Source organism: Salmo salar, chromosome 03 (assembly GCF_965601325.2).
Source record: "Salmo salar chromosome 03, fSalSal1, whole genome shotgun sequence".
Lineage (NCBI taxonomy): Eukaryota > Metazoa > Chordata > Actinopteri > Salmoniformes > Salmonidae > Salmo > Salmo salar.
In genome coordinates, this window is record NC_138293.1 from 37,616,168 (window position 1) to 37,634,595 (window position 18,428).

The window sequence follows — 18,428 nt, forward strand, 5'->3', positions numbered from 1 at the left end:
ACTTGGCTAGATAATGTATAGGAATACTACTACTGGTCAAAAGATATTCAAATAACATAATCAGATCAAAATCACTAATCTGAACAATTCCACAAAGAAAAATAATGTACCCTTATGGTTCTAGGAAAATAGACTTAAGGAAGCCTACCCTTAGTCTAAGGCTTTGCCCTTTCAGTCTTCTCATTGGTTCAAATTACAAATATGTCTAAGAACTTTAAACTCCATCATTATTATCAATAACACAACTTTCCTTAAAATTAGTATCACAAATGACCTTAAATTCATTATCCAAATGGCCCCCCCATGAGGCTGATCAGACCACAAAGGGGAGCCATGATAGAGGTCAAAAGTCATACCACCCTTTCAAAACAGTGTTTGTTACTATATTAGACAAATTAAAGTAAAACCTTCAAACATTATCCACATGTTATATCCCAGGTTCCCAGAACTTAATTAAAACTCAGAAAACAAAACTTCTACGATTCCATGTGTGTGTGTACCCCTTTAAGATATCGTGGCTTCTAGGAAACATTCCAACGAGAGACAATGAAGCACTCCTTTTCCCAGAAAAAGACAACCACTTGGTCAGCATTTCATTATACTACACCGATTCAGAAACCCAACCGTTGACTACACACAAAACCTAATAATACTTATAATTCCATTGTACTCCCTCCGATCATTAGTTTTAAACTTCCTCAATGGTTATTTGTATTTAATCGACCATACGCTACACTTAGTCACAATACTGTACTTCAAATCTATGAAACTCCCCTACATACTACTTGACTAATTTGGCCCAAGCTTGCTTTACAACATTAAAACCCATTCAGTCTGCAACCAGTCTCTCAAAGTGCTTGATAGGAAGCCCCATAGCCATCATCACTGTTACATTCTCAAAAAGCATGAACTCCTGAATTAACCTCTGAATCCTCACTGTCATTCCCCTCATCTAGTCATGCCTGTTCTTCCTCATCCTCGGACTCCTCTTGCTCTCTCATTCGCCTACGTTCCCTCTTCTGTCTATCCCTAAACTGTCTCTGTCTACTGGTCCTTGGTGGGCCTTACAATCCAATAAAACAGGCCATGTGGCCTGTTTTATTGCAGTTCTCCCTGTTTCCACCTTTCTCTTTAAAATCTTTCCTGTTCTTTCCTGCAATTTCCCCAAGAGTGGCAATCGAATATTCTGCTCCTGTCTGTTCTTACTTTTCTTTTCCTTGAAGCAGCCTGCTTTATGCTTAACTACAATTACCTTGAGAGTTACTATCAGATGCTCTGCTTCTTTCTGTTCTATTCCTCCTCTGAGTCTGGCTGTAGGCACCTGACCTTTTTCCCTCTGTTCTTGCCTTTGACCCTCTCTCCTATCCTTTCTCTTTCTACAGTCTCCATGATTGTGGCCTACCTTATCACAGTGCATGCATGGTTCCTCACACTCCTTGGCCAAATGTCCTGGCTTGCTACAGTTAGGTCCCTCTCTGTCTTCTCTCTTCAGAGTTTTTTGTCTTTTCTCACCTCCACCCTTCTCAGCTATTTCTCCTAGAGTGGCCATTAGATACTCTTGGCTACTTACTTCTTAGCAACTTCCTTTTACTTTTCACCCTCTGCTCTCTTCGGCTAACCACACCCATGCTGTCTCTAACCCCTCTACTCGCTGTTTATCTACATGCCTTACAAATCTGTCTTACATTAGTCCCAACTTTTCTACATTCAAACTTCCATCAAATTCATATTTCTTCCTCCACTTTGGACCAAAGTACATATTTCTTTCATCTTTTAATTCCATATATCGCTGATCCCCAGTTAATTCCTGCACCTCCTTTGAGGATTTGCTACTAATTTTTTACATTTTTACATTTTAGTCATTTAGCAGATGCTCTTATCCAGAGCGATTTACAGTAATGAATACATACATTTCATATGTTTCATTTCATGCATTTTTTTGTACTGGCCCCCCGTGGGAATCGAACCCACAACCCTGGCGTTGCACACACCATGCTCTACCAACTGAGCCACAGGGAAGGCTAGTCATGGTTACTCAATAACTATTTGTTATTAGGTTGCACAATCTATGCGTGTGTTACTATAATCTGTTATTATCCTTAATCTATGTGTGTGTACTTTTACTCTGTTTCAATTTAAAACTTCTATGTGTATCACAATCTATGTGTCTCACAATCTATGTGTTTGTCACTCCTCTCTATGTGGGTGCTCACACTCTATGCTCACGATCTATGTGTGTGTGCTTTTCACTTCTCACAATCTATGTGTGTGTGCTTCCTCCTTCGATGGAATAGTCAGACCTGTTTTTTGCGCATCCTGTAGATCTCGACTACCCTCCCTGCTAAAATACTCTAGATCAGTGATCCTTTAGATCTCAGCGCATTAGCTTGCGTAATGTATATCGACCAGTTTAGCCTTTAGGTCTCAACATTAGATAGTTTACATTGGTAGTGGTCACAGATACCTAGGGTCATTACGGACCCCCCCACACATTGCCTAGGTGGCTCTACACCCAATTCCTATTTTCCAATTGCATAGAATACTACCTATATCAGGGTTCTCTACACAAAATTCTAAAGACAGGTCACCAGGTTAGAATGCCCCAACGGATATTTCGGCGTTTAACACCTAGACTACACTAACTCCCTTCTCCATCACATGCAATCATACAGGTATTATTCCCCCAAATCCGCGTAAATAAAGATTTACTGACCTTCGTCTTGTAGGCTGGGAAAAGCAATGTAGGTTGGATTCCGTCACCGTCTCTGTCGACCTTAGATTTTTACCGGCCTGTTATGGAACCCCAATTTCAGGGGACAGGTCTTTAATTTACGAGTCAATGACCCGCCCGTGCACGGTTTTCGGCGTGTTACCTTAGGAAGACAGGGACAGATTTTGGATCCGGCTCAAAGGACCAATTGATACGGGTATTAAGTTATCAATGTTCTTAAACCGAACTTCAATTTAACTATTCAGTTTGTATACCAGAAGGTGTAAGGTTCCGGTTGAAAGAAACAGACTGAGACCCAGCCTACAATGATCAGAACGTTTATTTACAAGAGCTCTAAAATTCATACAATGCACACAGCCTTTTATATCACCACACACACACACACACACAAATAAACTTACATCAGTAGAGAACTCCACCCCGCTTTAGGCGGCTGTAGCCCGTCTGGTGTTCAACCTTCCCAAGTTCTCTCACGTCACCCCGCTCCTCCGCTCTCTCCACTGGCTTCCAGTTGAAGCTCGCATCCGCTCCAAGACCATGGTGCTTGCCTACGGAGCTGTGAGGGGAACGGCACCTCCGTACCTTCAGGCTCTGATCAGGCCCTACACCCAAACAAAAAAAGATATAGATGTACTATTGTGAAGTGGTTGTTCCACTGGATATCATAAGGTGAATGCACCAATTTGTAAGTCGCTCTGGATAAGAGCGTCTGCTAAATGACTTAAATGTAATGTAATGTAAATGTATTTTTCCACAGTACACAGACCACCTGTCTCCTTATCTTTTGCCAGCCGTTTTCGGGCAGTTGTTCCCCTCCCTAACTTAGGGAGGCCCATTTTCCTGTTCCTTTCACAAGGTCGTCTTATCAACTATGCCCTGTTCATTTTGAAATAGTAACAGTGTCTTAGTCTTAAACAGTCTACTCACACACAGTATTGGATTATAGTTTTTAACACATTAATAATACTTATAAGTCTAATACATTTCACAAAGTTATATGGTTTCAGGGTGAAATCATTTAGTCAAACCTTTAATCATATAATTTCCATTACACTAGTGAAGATGCTGGAGGAAACAGGTACAAAAGTACCTATATCCACATTAAAACGAGTCTTATATCAACATAACCTGAAAGGTCGCTCAGCAAGGAAGAAGTCACTGCTCCAAAACAGCCATAAAATGCCAGACTACAGTTTGCAACTGCACATGGGGACAAATATCATACTTTTTGGAGAAATGTCCTCTGGTCTGATGAAACAAAAATATAACTGTTTGGTCATAATGAACATTGTTATGTTTGGAGGAAAAAGGGGGAGGCTTGCAAGCCGAAGAACACCATCCCAACTGTGAAGCACGGGGGTGGCAGCATCATGTTTTGGGGGTGCTTTGCTGCAGGAGGGACTGGTGCACTTCACAAAATAGATGGCATCATGAGAAAGGAAAATTATGTGGATATATTGAAGCAACATCTCAAGACATCAGTCAGGAAGTTAAAGCTTGGTCGCAAATGGGTCTTCCAAATGGACAATGACCCCAAGCATACTTCTAAAGTTGTGGCAAAATATCTTAAGGACAACAAAGTCTAGGTATTGTAGTGACCATCACAAAGCCCTGACCTCAAACCTATAGAAAATTTGTGGGCAGAACTGAAAAAGCATGTGCGAGCAAGGAGGCCTACAAACCTGACTCTGCTACACCAGCTCTGTCAGGAGGACTGGGCCAAAATTCACCCAACTTATTGTGGGAATCTTGTGGAAGGCTACCCAAAACGTTTGACCTAAGTTAAACAATGTAAAGGTATTGATACCAAGTACTAATTGAGTGTATGTGAACTTCTGACCCACTGGGATTGTGATGAAAGAAATAAAAGCTGAAACAAATCATTCTCTCTACTATTAATCTGACATTTCACATTCTTAAAATAAAGTGGTGATCCAAACTAACCTAAGACAGGGAATTTTTACTAGGATCTAATGTCAGGAATTGTGAAAACTGAGTTTTAAAGTATTTGGCTAAAGTGTATGTAAATTTCTGACTTCAACTGTAATTTGTTCTTTAAGTCATTGTGGAATGTGTATCAAATCTACTCAGCCTTATTTGCCAACATTCATATCCTATAGATGCAACGATAGATGTTGAAGCAGAATCCATATACTTTACTGGATACAGTATTTCTGACTTGTCTGTAGTGTATTCATTCTTCAACCATTCAGGACGTTTTAACATTACAGCCTCTTCCTGTTCCATGTTTTAGGTGTGGCTGCAGCAGTATGGCTACCTGCCCCCAGGTGACCTGCGGACACACGCTGCCCGTTCCCCTCACTCCATCACCACAGCCATCGCAGCCATGCAGAGGTTCTACGGCCTGACCATCACCGGCTCCATTGACCCCGAAACTGTAGAGTGAGTGCCTCTCACGCTAAACAACTGTTGCAAGTTCAGGACCATATTACCCTGTTTGTAGGACCAGGAGCTTATAACTTGGCCATTAAAAACGAATGGCCTTACTTGTGAGAAATCACTGATTCAGGGTTACTGTAAACAAAGGCCGGTTTCCAAGACAGAGATTCTACTCGACTCTTGTGTGACTAGTCCCTGACTTGTGTTTGCCAGGGCAATGAAGCGGCCACGCTGTGGAGTTCCAGACAAGTTCGGGACTGAGCTGAAGAGTAACCTGAGAAAGAAGCGCTACGCTATCCAGGGCCTGAAATGGGATAAGACTGATCTCACCTTCTGGTAAGATACCCCTCCAACTGATCTCACCTTCTGGTAAGTTACCCCTCCAACTGATCTCACCTTCTGGTAAGTTATCCCTCCAACTGATCTCACCTTCTGGTAAGTTACCCCTCCAACTGATCTCACCTTCTGGTAAGTTACCCCTCCAACTGATCTCACCTTCTGGTAAGTTATCCCTCCAACTGATCTCACCTTCTGGTAAGTTATCCCTCCAACTGTAGGGTAACAATGAAAAGAACAGCCACAACCCATATGGTGAAGTCATGTAAAGTCATACTAATCTTAGCCAGATTTTCTGAAATTTCCCAGTGATTTATTATGCCGTAAAGTTAATCACTGTTTTCCCCATCTTCTCCTTACTCCCTCCATTTCTATATTTTTCTGTCACAAACTGTGCTCTTCTCTCTCTAACGGGGCTCCCTCTCTCCCTCTTAGTATACAGAACTACACCCCTAAGGTGGGGGAGTATGAGACCCATGAGGCTATCAGGAACGCCTTCAAGGTGTGGGAGAGTGTGACCCCTCTACGCTTCCGGGAGATCCCCTACAGTCACATACGGGACAAGGTGGAGGACTTTGCCGACATCATGCTCTTCTTCGGTGAGGGTTTCCATGGTGACTCCAGTCCCTTTGACGGCGAGGGGGGTTTCTTGGCACATGCTTACTTCCCCGGTAACGGCATAGGGGGAGACACACACTTTGACTCTGCAGAGCCTTGGACGGTCGGCAACAGTGATCTGTCAGGTGAGTGACCTCGAGTGTTTGGAAGAGGGAGAGGAATGTTGTGATGGGAAATTCACTGGCAGGATGTCAGGTTCAGTCTGTTGGGAGTTGCCATGCTCCCAGGGCAGTTGTGAGCGGCAGGCCACAAAAACACACCATCAGCAGGCCCCAACGTGTGTGTTTTGAACTTATCCCCAGGGCGTGTTTGTGTGGCTGAAAATGCATGATATACAGTTTTTCTCTTTTCGTTTTGATGGTGACATAGAGGCCTGCTATTTACCACAGGGATATCTTGTCAATACTTTAGAAGTTCCCAGCCAGTTGAATTTGAATAGTGCTTTTGCTATACATGCACACATACCATTGTTGTAACAAGCTTGCATTTAATGGGACAATTTAATGTGATGGTGATGACATAGTTCTGTTGGTCTTAGGTAATGACGTGTTCCTGGTATCGGTACATGAGTTGGGTCATGCCCTGGGTCTGGAGCACTCCAACGACCCCTCCGCCATCATGGCTCCATTCTACCAGTGGATGGAGACAGAGAACTTCCAACTGCCTGAAGATGACCTCAGGGGAATACAGAAAATCTATGGTGAACACAGGCTAAGATAAAATTAATTATATATATTATAATTACTGTTGTTATACTGTATCTAGGCTATAACTAGGGCGCAAAGTTCATTTGAGTCAGATCACGAAAAAATAATGAAGGGCCTAGGTCTTGATAGTAGTAGAGGATTACATGTATTACTCTCTCCCTCTACTGTGCAGGGGGTAGATCAGGTGGTGGCCCCCGCCCTCCCCCACCTACCCCACGCTCCCCTTACCACCCACCCAAACCCACTCACACCCCATACAACCCTCGCTTTGGCCCTGACATCTGTGAGGGACACTTTGACACCGTCGCCATCCTCCGAGGAGAAATGTTTGTCTTCAAGGTACTTCATTACAGATATGTATAGCTGAAATGAGCTTTGTCGTTGTATGTATATTTATAAACTGGGTGGTTCGTGCCCTGAATGCTGATTGGCTGACAGCCGGGGTATATCAGACTGTATTACCACGGGTATGACAAAACATTTATTTTTACTGTTCTAATTACGTTGGTAAGCAGTTTATAATTACAATAAGGCACCTCAAAGGTTTGTGGTACATGGCCAATATACCACGGCTAAGGGCTGTGTCCAGGCACTCCGCGTTGCATCGTGCATAAAGAACAACCCTTAGCCATGGTATTTTGTTCATATACCACACACCCTCTGGCCTTATTGCCTAAATATACAGTACCAGTCAAAAGTTTGGACACACATACTCATTCCAGGGTTTTTCTTTATTTTTAATATTTTATACATTGTATAATAATAGTGAAGACATCAAAACTATGAAATAACATCATGTAGTTACCAAAAAAGTGTTTAACAAATCATCATATATTTTATATTTGAGATTCTTCAAATAGCCACCCTTTGCCTTGACAGCTTTGCACACTCTGGACATTCTCTCAACCAGCATCATGAGGTAGTCACCTGGAATGCATTTAAATTAACAGGTGTGCCTTGTTAAAAGTTCATTTGTGGAATTTTTTCCTTCTTAATGCGTTTGACCCAATCAGTTGTGTTGTGACAAGGTAGGGGTGGTATACAGAAGATAGCCCTATTTGGTAAAAGACCAAGTCCATATTATGACAAGAACAACTCAAATAAGCAAAGAGAAACAACAGTCCATCATTACTTTAAGACATGTAGGTCAGTCAATATCGGAACATTTCAAGAACTTTCAAAGTTTCTTCAAGTGCAGTCGCAAAAACCATTAAGAGCTATGAAGAAACTGGCTCTCATGAGGACCGCCACAAGAAAGGAAGACCCAGAGTTAACTCTGCCGCAGAGGATAAGATCATTAGAGTTACCAGCCGCAGGAATTGCAGCCCAAATAAATGCTTCACAGAGTTCAAGTAACAGACACATCTCAACATCAACTGTTCAGAGGGGACTGCGTGAATCAGGCCTTCATGGTCAAATTGCTGCAAAGAAACCACTACTAAAAGACACCAATAAGAAGAAGAAACTTGCTTGGGCCAAGAAACATGAGCAATGGACATTAGACCGGTGGAAATTTGTCCTTTGGTCTGAAGAGTCCAAATTTGAGATTTTTGGTTCAACCACCGTGTCTTTGTGAGACGCAGAGTAGGTGAACGGATGATCTTTGCATGTGTGGTTACCACCATGAAGCATGGAGGAGAAGATGTGATGGTGCTTTGCTGGTGACACTGTCGGTGATTTATTTAGAATTCAAGGCACACTTAACCAGCATGGCTACCACAGCATTCTGCAGCGATACGCCATCACATCTAGTTTGCGTTTAGTGGGACTATCATTTGTTTTTCAACAGGACAATGACCCAACACACCTCCAGGCTGTGTAAGGGCTATTTGACCAAGAAGGAGAGTGATGGAGTGCTGCATCAGATGACCTGGCCTCCACAATCACCTGACCACAACCCAATTGAGATAGTTTGGGATGAGTGGGAACCCAGAGTGAAATAAAAGCAGTCAACAAGTGCTCAGCATATGTGGGAACTTCTTCAAGACTGTTGGAAAAGCATTCCAGGTGAAGCTGGTTGAGAGAATGCCAAGAGTGTGTAAAGCTGTCATCAAGGCAAATAGTGGCAACTTTGAAGAATATAAAACATATTTTGACTTGTTTAACACTTTTTTTGGTTACTGCATGATTCCATATGTGTTATTTCATAGTTGGTGTCTCACTATTATTCTACAATGTAGAAAATAGTAAAAATTAAGAAAAACCCTTTCCAAACTTTTGACTGGTACTGTGTGTATATATATATACTGCTCAAAAGAATAAAGGGAACACTTAAACAACACAATGTAACTCCAAGTCAATCACACTTCTGTGAAATCAAACTGTCCACTTAGGAAGCAACACTGATTGACAATAAATGTCACATGCTGTTGTGCAAATGGAATAGACAACAGGTGGAAATTATAGGCAATTAGCAAGACACCCCCAATAAAGGAGTGGTTCTGCAGGTGGTAACCACAGACCACTTCTCAGTTCCTATGCTTCCTGGCTGATGTTTTGGTCACTTTTGAATGCTGGCGGTGCTTTCACTCTAGTGGTAGCATGAGACGGAGTCTACAACCCACACAAGTGGCTCAGGTAGTGCAGCTCATCCAGGATGGCACATCAATGCGAGCTGTGGCAAGAAGGTTTGCTGTGTCTGTCAGCGTAGTGTCCAGAGCATGGAGGCGCTACCAGGAGACAGGCCAGTACATCAGGAGACGTGGAGGAGGCCGTAGGAGGGCAACAAGCCAGCAGCAGGACCGCTACCTCCGCCTTTGTGCAAGGAGGAGCAGGAGGAGCACTGCCAGAGCCCTGCAAAATGACCTCCAGCAGGCCACAAATGTATATGTGTCTGCTCAAACGGTCAGAAACAGACTCCATGAGGGTGGTATGAGGGCCCGACGTCCACAGGTCGGGGTTGTGCTTACAGCCCAACACCGTGCAGGACGTTTGGCATTTGCCAGAGAACACCAAGATTGGCAAATTCGCCACTGGCGCCCTGTGCTCTTCACAGATGAAAGCAGGTTCACACTGAGCACATGTGACAGACGTGACAGAGTCTGGAGACGCCGTGGAGAACGTTCTGCTGCCTGCAACATCCTCCAGCATGACCGGTTTGGCGGTGGGTCAGTCATGGTGTGGGGTGGCATTTCTTTGGGGGGCCGCACAGCCCTCCATGTGCTCGCCAGAGGTAGCCTGACTGCCATTAGGTACTGAGATGAGATCCTCAGACCCCTTGTGAGACCATATGCTGGTGCGGTTGGCCCTGGATTCCTCCTAATGCAAGACAATGCTAGACCTCATGTGGCTGGAGTGTGTCAGCAGTTCCTGCAAGAGGAAGGCATTGATGCTATGGACTGGCCCGCCCGTTCCCCAGACCTGAATCCAATTGAGCACATCTTGGACATCATGTCTCGCTCCATCCACCAACGCCACATTGCACCACAGACTGTCCAGGAGTTGGCAGATGCTTTAGTCCAGGTCTGGGAGGAGATCACTCAGGAGACCATCCGCCACCTCATCAGGAGCATGCCCAGGCGTTGTAGGGAGGTCATACAGGCACGTGGAGGCCACACACACTCCTGAGCCTCATTTTGACTTGATTTAAGGACATTACATCAAATTTGGATCAGCCTGTAGTGTGGTTTTCCACTTTAATTTTGAGCGTGACTCCAAATCTAGACCTCCATGGTTTGATAAATTGGATTTCCATTGATTATTTTTGTGTGATTTTGTTGTCAGCACATTCAACTATGTAAAGAAAAAAGTAGTTAATAAGATTATTGCATTCATTCAGATCTAGGATGTGTTATTTTAGTGTTCCCTTTATTTTTTTGAGCAGTGTATATATTTAGTTTGTACAGGTATTATCCATGTCTCTCTCTCCTCTAGGATAAGTGGTTCTGGAGAGTCCGTAACAACGCAGTTCTGGATGGATATCCAATGCCAATAGGCCATTTCTGGAGAGGCCTGCCGTCAAACATCAATGCTGCTTATGAAAGGGATGATGGGAACTTTGTATTTTTCAAGGGTAAATTTGTCCTTACTCTTTACTCTATTACCACCCCTGCATAATACTATTCTATAGACCTTTATTTTATTTAACATTTATTTAACTAGGCATGTCAGTTAAGAACAAATTCTTATTTACAATGACAGCCTACCAAAAGGCAAAAGGCCTCCTGCGGGGACAGGGGCTGGGATTTAAAAAATATATATATAGGACAGAACCCACATCACGATAGGAGAGACACCACAACACTACATAAAGAGAGACCTAAGGCATCAATATAGCATAGCATGGCAGCAACACATGACAACACAGCATGATAGCAACACCACATGACACCAACATGGTAGCAACACAACATGGCAGCAGCACAACATGGTAGAAGCACAAAACATGGTACAAACATTATTGGGCACAGACAACAGCACGTGAAGCAGCCACAACTGTCAGTAAGAGTGTCCATGAAGAAGATACATACGTGGATATATAGAAGACATTGTAATTCTGACTGAGGAAAACCACTCATTCAGATTCTTTCTCTCTCTGTGTAGGAGACAGGCATTGGGTTTTCAAGGAGTCTGTTCTGGAGGATGGTTATCCCAAGTCTCTAAAGGAGATGGGCAGTGGTCTACCCAAAGACAAAATAGATGCCGCCCTCTTCTACACCCCCACCGGCAAGACATACTTCTTCAGAGGAAACAAGTAAGTCTCTTTACATCTGAATGTCTCTGTGTGTTTGAATACATCAACATGACATGAATGAGTAGAGTGGAAATGTATACACTAAACCAAAGAACATTGAAAACGTAACATTATGACATTAACTACTGTTCCCTGAAGGAAGGAAACGAGATATAGCATACTATGGGTAGTCGCACTCTCGCAAACTTGGTTGAAGAATCTACAATCATGTGGGGGGCGTACAATGAGTTATAGCCTGTACCCCGACATCATTGTTCGCATTACCCAGGGCGACACTGAGCATGAGCGCCATTAGTCGGAGGAGTCTCCCATAAAGCATCATCTGAGGCCTCATGGACTTCGAAAAATAGCTTATTTAAAAAAAAATAAACATTTAATCTCCACCACTCTTGACCACCTTGTGTCTGAATGTGGAGGAGAGACATGTTTTATTAAACTCACATGTGGAATACACAACACTCATGAAACCCAAAAACAATGGGGTTGAAAAAATGTGTTTAGGTGCAAACATTTGCCTGAAGCCCGGTCCACTCTGGGTTCGAGGGCTTCGTCCATCCGTGACATACCCAAATTGGCAGTGCCACTTAGTGGTACTGTTGTGACCACAGGTTTTTGGGGAGGCTGGTAAGTGAGGACCCGATCTCATGCCATCCCCAAGCTAGGTGCATGGGGGCTGTTACCCTCCAGCAGGACCATCTCTTACCTCGCCTCTGGAAATGGGGCGGCGCTTGTGTCAGGCAGACTGGCATTGCGCCTGGGAACCAGAACGGTCTGACCTGGTGCTGGGCTCGGCCCCCGGCACAGCCTGCTTAGCCGAAGGAGCTCCGCCTGTCAGCATTCAGCTCCGCCTGTCAGGTTCCCCCCCGGCATCCTGAAAGGACCTCCAAGGGAGAAAAACATGCAACGCCTCTTCCTGCTTCTTTTTGGCCTCAAACCGGGCGTCCATATCAGCTCATTGAGGTACATCTGTCTGTCCCTCTCCGGCACCTGCGAGAACATCAGTCAAAGATCCCATCCCATTCTCTTCCCGAGCGCTAGAACGGTGCTCCGGGACAAGTGCAGAAAGAAGTAGATCGTAACACGGATATCATCCAGGAGCTCTGCGTGAGGCTCACCTGCGGCCAAAGCCATGCCCAGCTCCTCCAGCAACTCGGCCTGGTAGACCTGCAGCATAGTGATAGACAACAGTGATCGGGCAGCCACCCCCTCTGTACTATATACCTTCTCCAGCTGAGCAGCCGAAAAGCTACAGTGCTTGTTAGGGAGCGTAGGATTCGCATTAGCCACACCCTAGTTAGTCAATGGGGATAGGTTAGCCAGCTAGCTTGCCATCCACCTGAAACGTGTGCACCAGCCCTGTCCCCTCCAGCCCTTCCAGATCCATGAAGGGGGCACACCCATGCAGCATCAGCTTAGCTGAATGCGGGTTGGACTAGGTTGTTGTCAATTCTTCGACGAAATCCAGAAAAAGGGGTAGGTGGTGCTTCCCTCCAAACATATAGGCGACCTGCGGCAGTTCAATGAATGATGCGTTGGATACTAAGTTTTCCACCGCTACTCACGTAGTGTGAGGAGTTGGCTGTCCCAGAACTAAGTCCTCTTTGTCACTCGCGAAATCTCTGGAGCCATCCAGAGACACCAAGTCGTCATCTGAACATGGGCCATATACAGTTGAAGTCAGAAGTTTACATACCCTTAGGTTGGAGTCATTAAAACTCGTTTTTCAACCACTACACAAATTTCTTGTTAAAAAACTATGATTTTGGCAAGTCGGTTAAGACATCTACTTTGTGCATGACACAAGTAATTTTTCCAACAACTGTTTGCAGACAGATTATTTAACTTATAATTCATTGTATCACAACATCAGAAGTTTACATACACTAAGTTGACTGTGCCTTTAAACAGCTTGGAAAATTCTAGAAAATTATGTCATGGCTTTAGAAGCTTCTGATAGGCTAATTGACATCATTTGAGTCAATTGGAGGTGTACCTGTGGATGTATTTCAAGGCCTACCTTCAGACTCCGTGCCTCTTTGCTTGACATCTTGAGAAAATCAAAAGAAATCAGCCAAGACCTCAGAAAACAAAATTTGACCTCCACAAGTCTGGTTCGTCCTTGGGAGCAATTTCCAAACGCCTGAAGGTACCAAGTTCATCTCTACAAACAATAGTATGCAAGTATAAACACCATGGGACCACACAGCCTTCATACCGCTCAGGAAGAAGACGTGTTCTGTCTCCTTGAGATGAACGTACTTTGGTGCGAAAAGTGCAAATCAATCCCAGAACAACAGCAAAGGACCTAGTGAAGATGCTGGAGAAAACAGGTACAAAAGTATCAATATCCACAGAAAAACGAGTCCTATATCGACATAACCTGAAAGGCCGCTCAGCAAGGAAGAAGCCACTGCTCCAAAACCGCCATAAAAAAGCCAGACTACGGTTTGCAACTGCACATGGGGACAAAGATCGTACTTTTTGGAGAAATGTCCTCTGGTCTGATGAAAGAAAAATAGAACTGTTTACCCATAATGACCATCATTATGTTTGGAGGAAAAAGGGGGAGCTTGCAAGCCGAAGAACACCATCCCAACCGTGATGCACGGGGGTGGCAGAATCATGTTGTGGGGGTGCTTGCTGCAGGAGGGACTGGTGCACTTCACAAAATAGATGGCATCATGAAGAGGGAAAATGATGTGGATATATTCAAGCAACATCTCAAGACATCAGGAAGTTAAAGCTTGGTCACAAATGGGTCTTCCAAATGAACAATGATGCCAAGCATACTTCCAAAGTTGTGGAAAATGGCTTAAGGACAACAAAGTCAAGGTATTGGAGTGGCCATCACAAAGCCCTGACCTCAATCCCATAGAAAATTTGTGGGCAGAACTGAAAAAGCGTGTCTGAGCAAGGAGTCCTACAAACCTGATTCAGTTACACCAGCTCTGTCAGGAGGAATGGGCCAAAATTCACCCAACTTATTGTGGGAAGCTTGTTGAAGGCTACCCGAAACGTTTGACCCAAGTTAAACAATTTAAAGGCAATGCTACCAAATACTAATTGAGTGTATGTAAACCTCTGACCCACTGGGAATGTGTTGAAAGAAATAAAAGCTGAAATAAATAATTCTCTCTACTATTATTCTGACATTTCACATTCTTAAAATAAAGTGGTGATCCTAACTGACCTAAGACAGAATTTTTACTAGGATTAAATGTCAGGAATTGTGAAAAACTTGAGTTTAAATGTATTTGGCTAAGGTGCATGTACACTTCCGACTTCAACTGTATATAAGCAGCCATCTCACTATATTCCTGTGGGATGCTAGTTCTACCTGTTCTGACCACAGCCTCAAGTCTCTCTCTGCTTCCTGCACCTTGGTCCCAGCCGAGGTACCATCATTTGGGAAAGGAAAGTCGCCATCGGTAATCCTAGTATCTTTTAGAGAAATACTATAACTGCATGCCTGGGGGCATGATCTCAACCCCGAACCCGCCTTAGCCATCGTCGTCTCTGTTGCTTTCTTATCCATCTTACTCATTGCGATAGCAAATTGAAGAATAACTACTTGTTTGTGATTAGGAAACTTGTGAGAACAAGTACGAACTTCTCCACCCAACGTCCACGGGGTTATCACGCTCTACCGCTATGGAACAGTTTAGTTGGTGCAACGTAAAACAGTCTCGTTTTCCAATTGTTTGCTTTAGTAGTGTGAATCGTTCCTGTTCACACTGAGGGGAAGAGCGAAATAATTGAAGGAATGAATCCGAGCCTCACGCTTATCACCTGACAACGGCGGGGCTTCCAGCGAAGCATGGATTTCATTGTCAGGTGTGATTGTGGATCCTTCAACCGAAGTCGCGAGCATGCAACTCCCCATAGTATGTTGTACTGAAGATGACTGACTGAAAGGGAACATCATATTTCTCCGTCATGGCCAAAAGATGCTTGCTAATTCCCCAAATAAGTACTGCCACTTTTGCTTGTAAGAGGTCTCTGACATTTGAGTTGAAGAAGTCAAAACCAGCGATGAGAAACACAAATGCTACAATTATACTCTTCATTGCACATTGGTTATCCTGCTGAACTCAGTTAATTAAGAGGCTTAGCTAAAAGAACCAGAACATCATTCTGTCTCCGGGAGTCTTTGTCTTTCACAGGCCCACTTAGCTTACATCTCATTACTCAGACCATACCAGCTGAGCAGCCACATCTCTGGATGAACAATAGACCTGTAGGTGTGTGTCTGCACAGACCAGAGGTTTGGAGATACGCAGATGCACTCATGTTAAACTGAAACATCTGTCTCTCCCAATGTTAGGTACTATCGTTACAATGACGACTCACGCTCTGTGGACCCTGAATACCCCAAACCAATCAATGTATGGCAGGGCGTCCCAGACAATATTAAAGCTGGCTTCATGAGCAGAGACCAAGGTAACCGTCCCTTGTGTTTTTGTGTCTGTGCATGCATGCGTGCAGTGTCTTTTTTATGTCCTAATCTAAAGAAAACAAATGTTTTCTTTTGCGTGTGTGTTTTTTTTCAATGGATAAAGTTATCCCAACTTTGTATTTCTTATTTTACATCTTTATCTCCCCACTGTTTTTGACTCTCAGGACACACCTACTTCTACAAAGCCAATAAGTATTGGAAGTTCAACAACCAGAAGCTTCGTGTTGAGCCTGGATTCCCCAAGTCTGCTCTTAAAGACTGGATGGGCTGTCCAGAGGAGGACCCCAAGACCGACGGAGGCAGGGGGGGTGGAGGACATGACCGGGAGGACAGAGAGGAGGATAGAGATGAGACAGAAGTAATCATCATTGAGGTGGAGGAGGAAGGAGGATCTGGCGGAGGGGCGGGTGCGACGGCGGTGGTGGTTCCCCTCATGCTGTTGGCGTGTGTGATCCTCACTCTGGGGGCACTGCTGTTCTTCCGCAGGTACGGCACCCCACGCCGTCTCCTGTACTGCAAACGCTCCCTACTGGACAAGGTGTAGAGGAGAGGAGAGGAGAGGGAGAGGAGAGAAAGGGAGGAGAGAGAGGAGGTGGATGAGTTGAGAGGGGCTGTAGGGGAGAGAAGAGAGCAAATAGAGAGTAATGCTAGTGGAGATAAAAAGAGAGAGAATTAAAGTCTGTGGACCATGAATGAGGGTTAGCCAGAGCAAGATATACTTGTTAGCTATAGCTAAAATATTCCTACCACTACCAACTTAAACATGGAAGAGATTCCTTTTGCTCTTCCACTCCCACGCTTTCCTTCCATTTCTGTCCCCTCTTCTCTTCCCTCCTTTCTCTCTCGTTCTCTTTGTGGTTGTTGACTCCAGCTCATCGCTGTTTGTTTAGCCTTTTTAAATGTCCTTTTTTAGTGGATGTCGTCAGTGTTTGTGTCCTTGCGAATTTCAGCTTTGAACATAATTATGTTCAGTGCCTCCATCTGCCCATGTTAGTGTCTATTGTGTTAAATGCAATCAGCATCATTTCATGTCATGTAATGTTCTGCTCCATGATAGTACATGACGCTAGATTCTGTCAAAGTCTTCTACCCATTAAGCGTCGTCTCCTATATCTCAGTTATATCACATGAACTATGAACTGTCTAAAGAGAGGGGGTATATATCAGATAAGTCTATTCACTAAACACTCAATGAAACACAAAAAGTGCTGCAGTCAATAAGTGCCCCCAGTCCATCCTTCCAACAATTTGATATCTCAATTTCAGAGAGCCAGTATTGAACATAAAAAAAGGGAAATGATACACTAACAGTGTCCCTTTGAAGCATTTATAACACTAATTTGAAAGCTGCGCAATTTGTCTTGTCATTAATATTCCTTTATGTCATGCAGTGTTTTAATGATTATTATTATTATTATTATGATTATTATTAACAAGGATGTTGTCATTATTATTATGTCTATTACTATTGTTATTGTTGTTCTCCATGTATAGAATGTGTCTGTGTACATTGTCATTAAATGTCCTGCTGGACAGGGAACTACATTTTGAAAGTGGCCTTAATTTTATATTCATTTTGGGGGAAAGTGAAAGGGATGGGGATATTATTTTTGAAACTTGATTGTTTTTCCGTCTCAATGCAATAAATTGAAGATATGGAAATGACTCCTTTTTGTCAATGCACTTGTTTACAGTTCTCAATTCATGGTGCTATTTTTTTTTTCAGGGATGAGAGGGTTTACTAGTAGTTAAAACAATAATAATTATATTAATTTTTATGATAATAATGATAACTATCGGAACTATTTGAACAAGATTGTGCCTGTCTTTTTCACTTTTATACTTTTCTTTCAAATAAAATGTTTTGAAAAGTTCTAGCTATATCTGTTATTTATTTTGATTTTCAGCGCTAAGTGGTCAGTCTCAGGCATGCGCATGCAGGCTCACTTGCACACTCAGAGGCTCTTTAACAAATGACTTTGTAAAAACATACGCAAGCTAAATCCTAACTGAAGCTCAATATCACCTTGGGATTGCATTCACCAATTACCTCTTAACAAACTGTCCACATAGCACTTCCTTATCCACCTTATTATCATACCGCAACTGGTCCCATACTTACTCTTCCTTTACCTCCAGGGTTCTTGCTCCCCAAAAGCTCCATTGGTGCTTGGAAACTGGCAGGCCTGAAACTGGGTTGGAAAATAAAGGCGATGTCCAAGGATTAAGTGAAACCAGGAATGAAGAGGATTGTGTAAACCCTTTGGCATTCACAGCAGAAAAACATGTTGGCTATTGTGTGTGTGTGCGCGCGTGTGTGTGCGTGCGCGTGCGCTCATGCTATATGAGCCAATAAAGCAGGTAATCAAATCTCAAAGCAACAGGCTAAGGCGTTTCCTCTCAGCTAATGGGTCTTTGACAAACAGCTGAGGTGCATGGGAGAGGGCAGAAAGACAGAGGAAATGACTAGTTAACATATGATATCTT

General features: G+C 43.5%; 1 protein-coding gene across 1 annotated transcript in view; it reads left to right on the forward strand.

The window, feature by feature from the left end:
* Window positions 1-17,815, forward strand: part of LOC106600280 (matrix metalloproteinase-14) — a 38,499-nt gene extending 20,684 nt beyond the window's left edge. Inside the window, exons 2-10 of the mRNA XM_014191589.3 lie at window positions 4,986-5,134; window positions 5,345-5,467; window positions 5,903-6,210; window positions 6,624-6,785; window positions 6,965-7,131; window positions 10,666-10,804; window positions 11,335-11,485; window positions 15,810-15,925; window positions 16,106-17,815. Coding sequence (XP_014047064.1) covers window positions 4,986-5,134; window positions 5,345-5,467; window positions 5,903-6,210; window positions 6,624-6,785; window positions 6,965-7,131; window positions 10,666-10,804; window positions 11,335-11,485; window positions 15,810-15,925; window positions 16,106-16,485 — 1,695 coding nt within the window. The 3' untranslated portion in view covers window positions 16,486-17,815. The remainder of the gene's footprint in view (window positions 1-4,985; window positions 5,135-5,344; window positions 5,468-5,902; window positions 6,211-6,623; window positions 6,786-6,964; window positions 7,132-10,665; window positions 10,805-11,334; window positions 11,486-15,809; window positions 15,926-16,105) is intronic.
* Window positions 17,816-18,428: the final 613 nt, after the last annotated feature.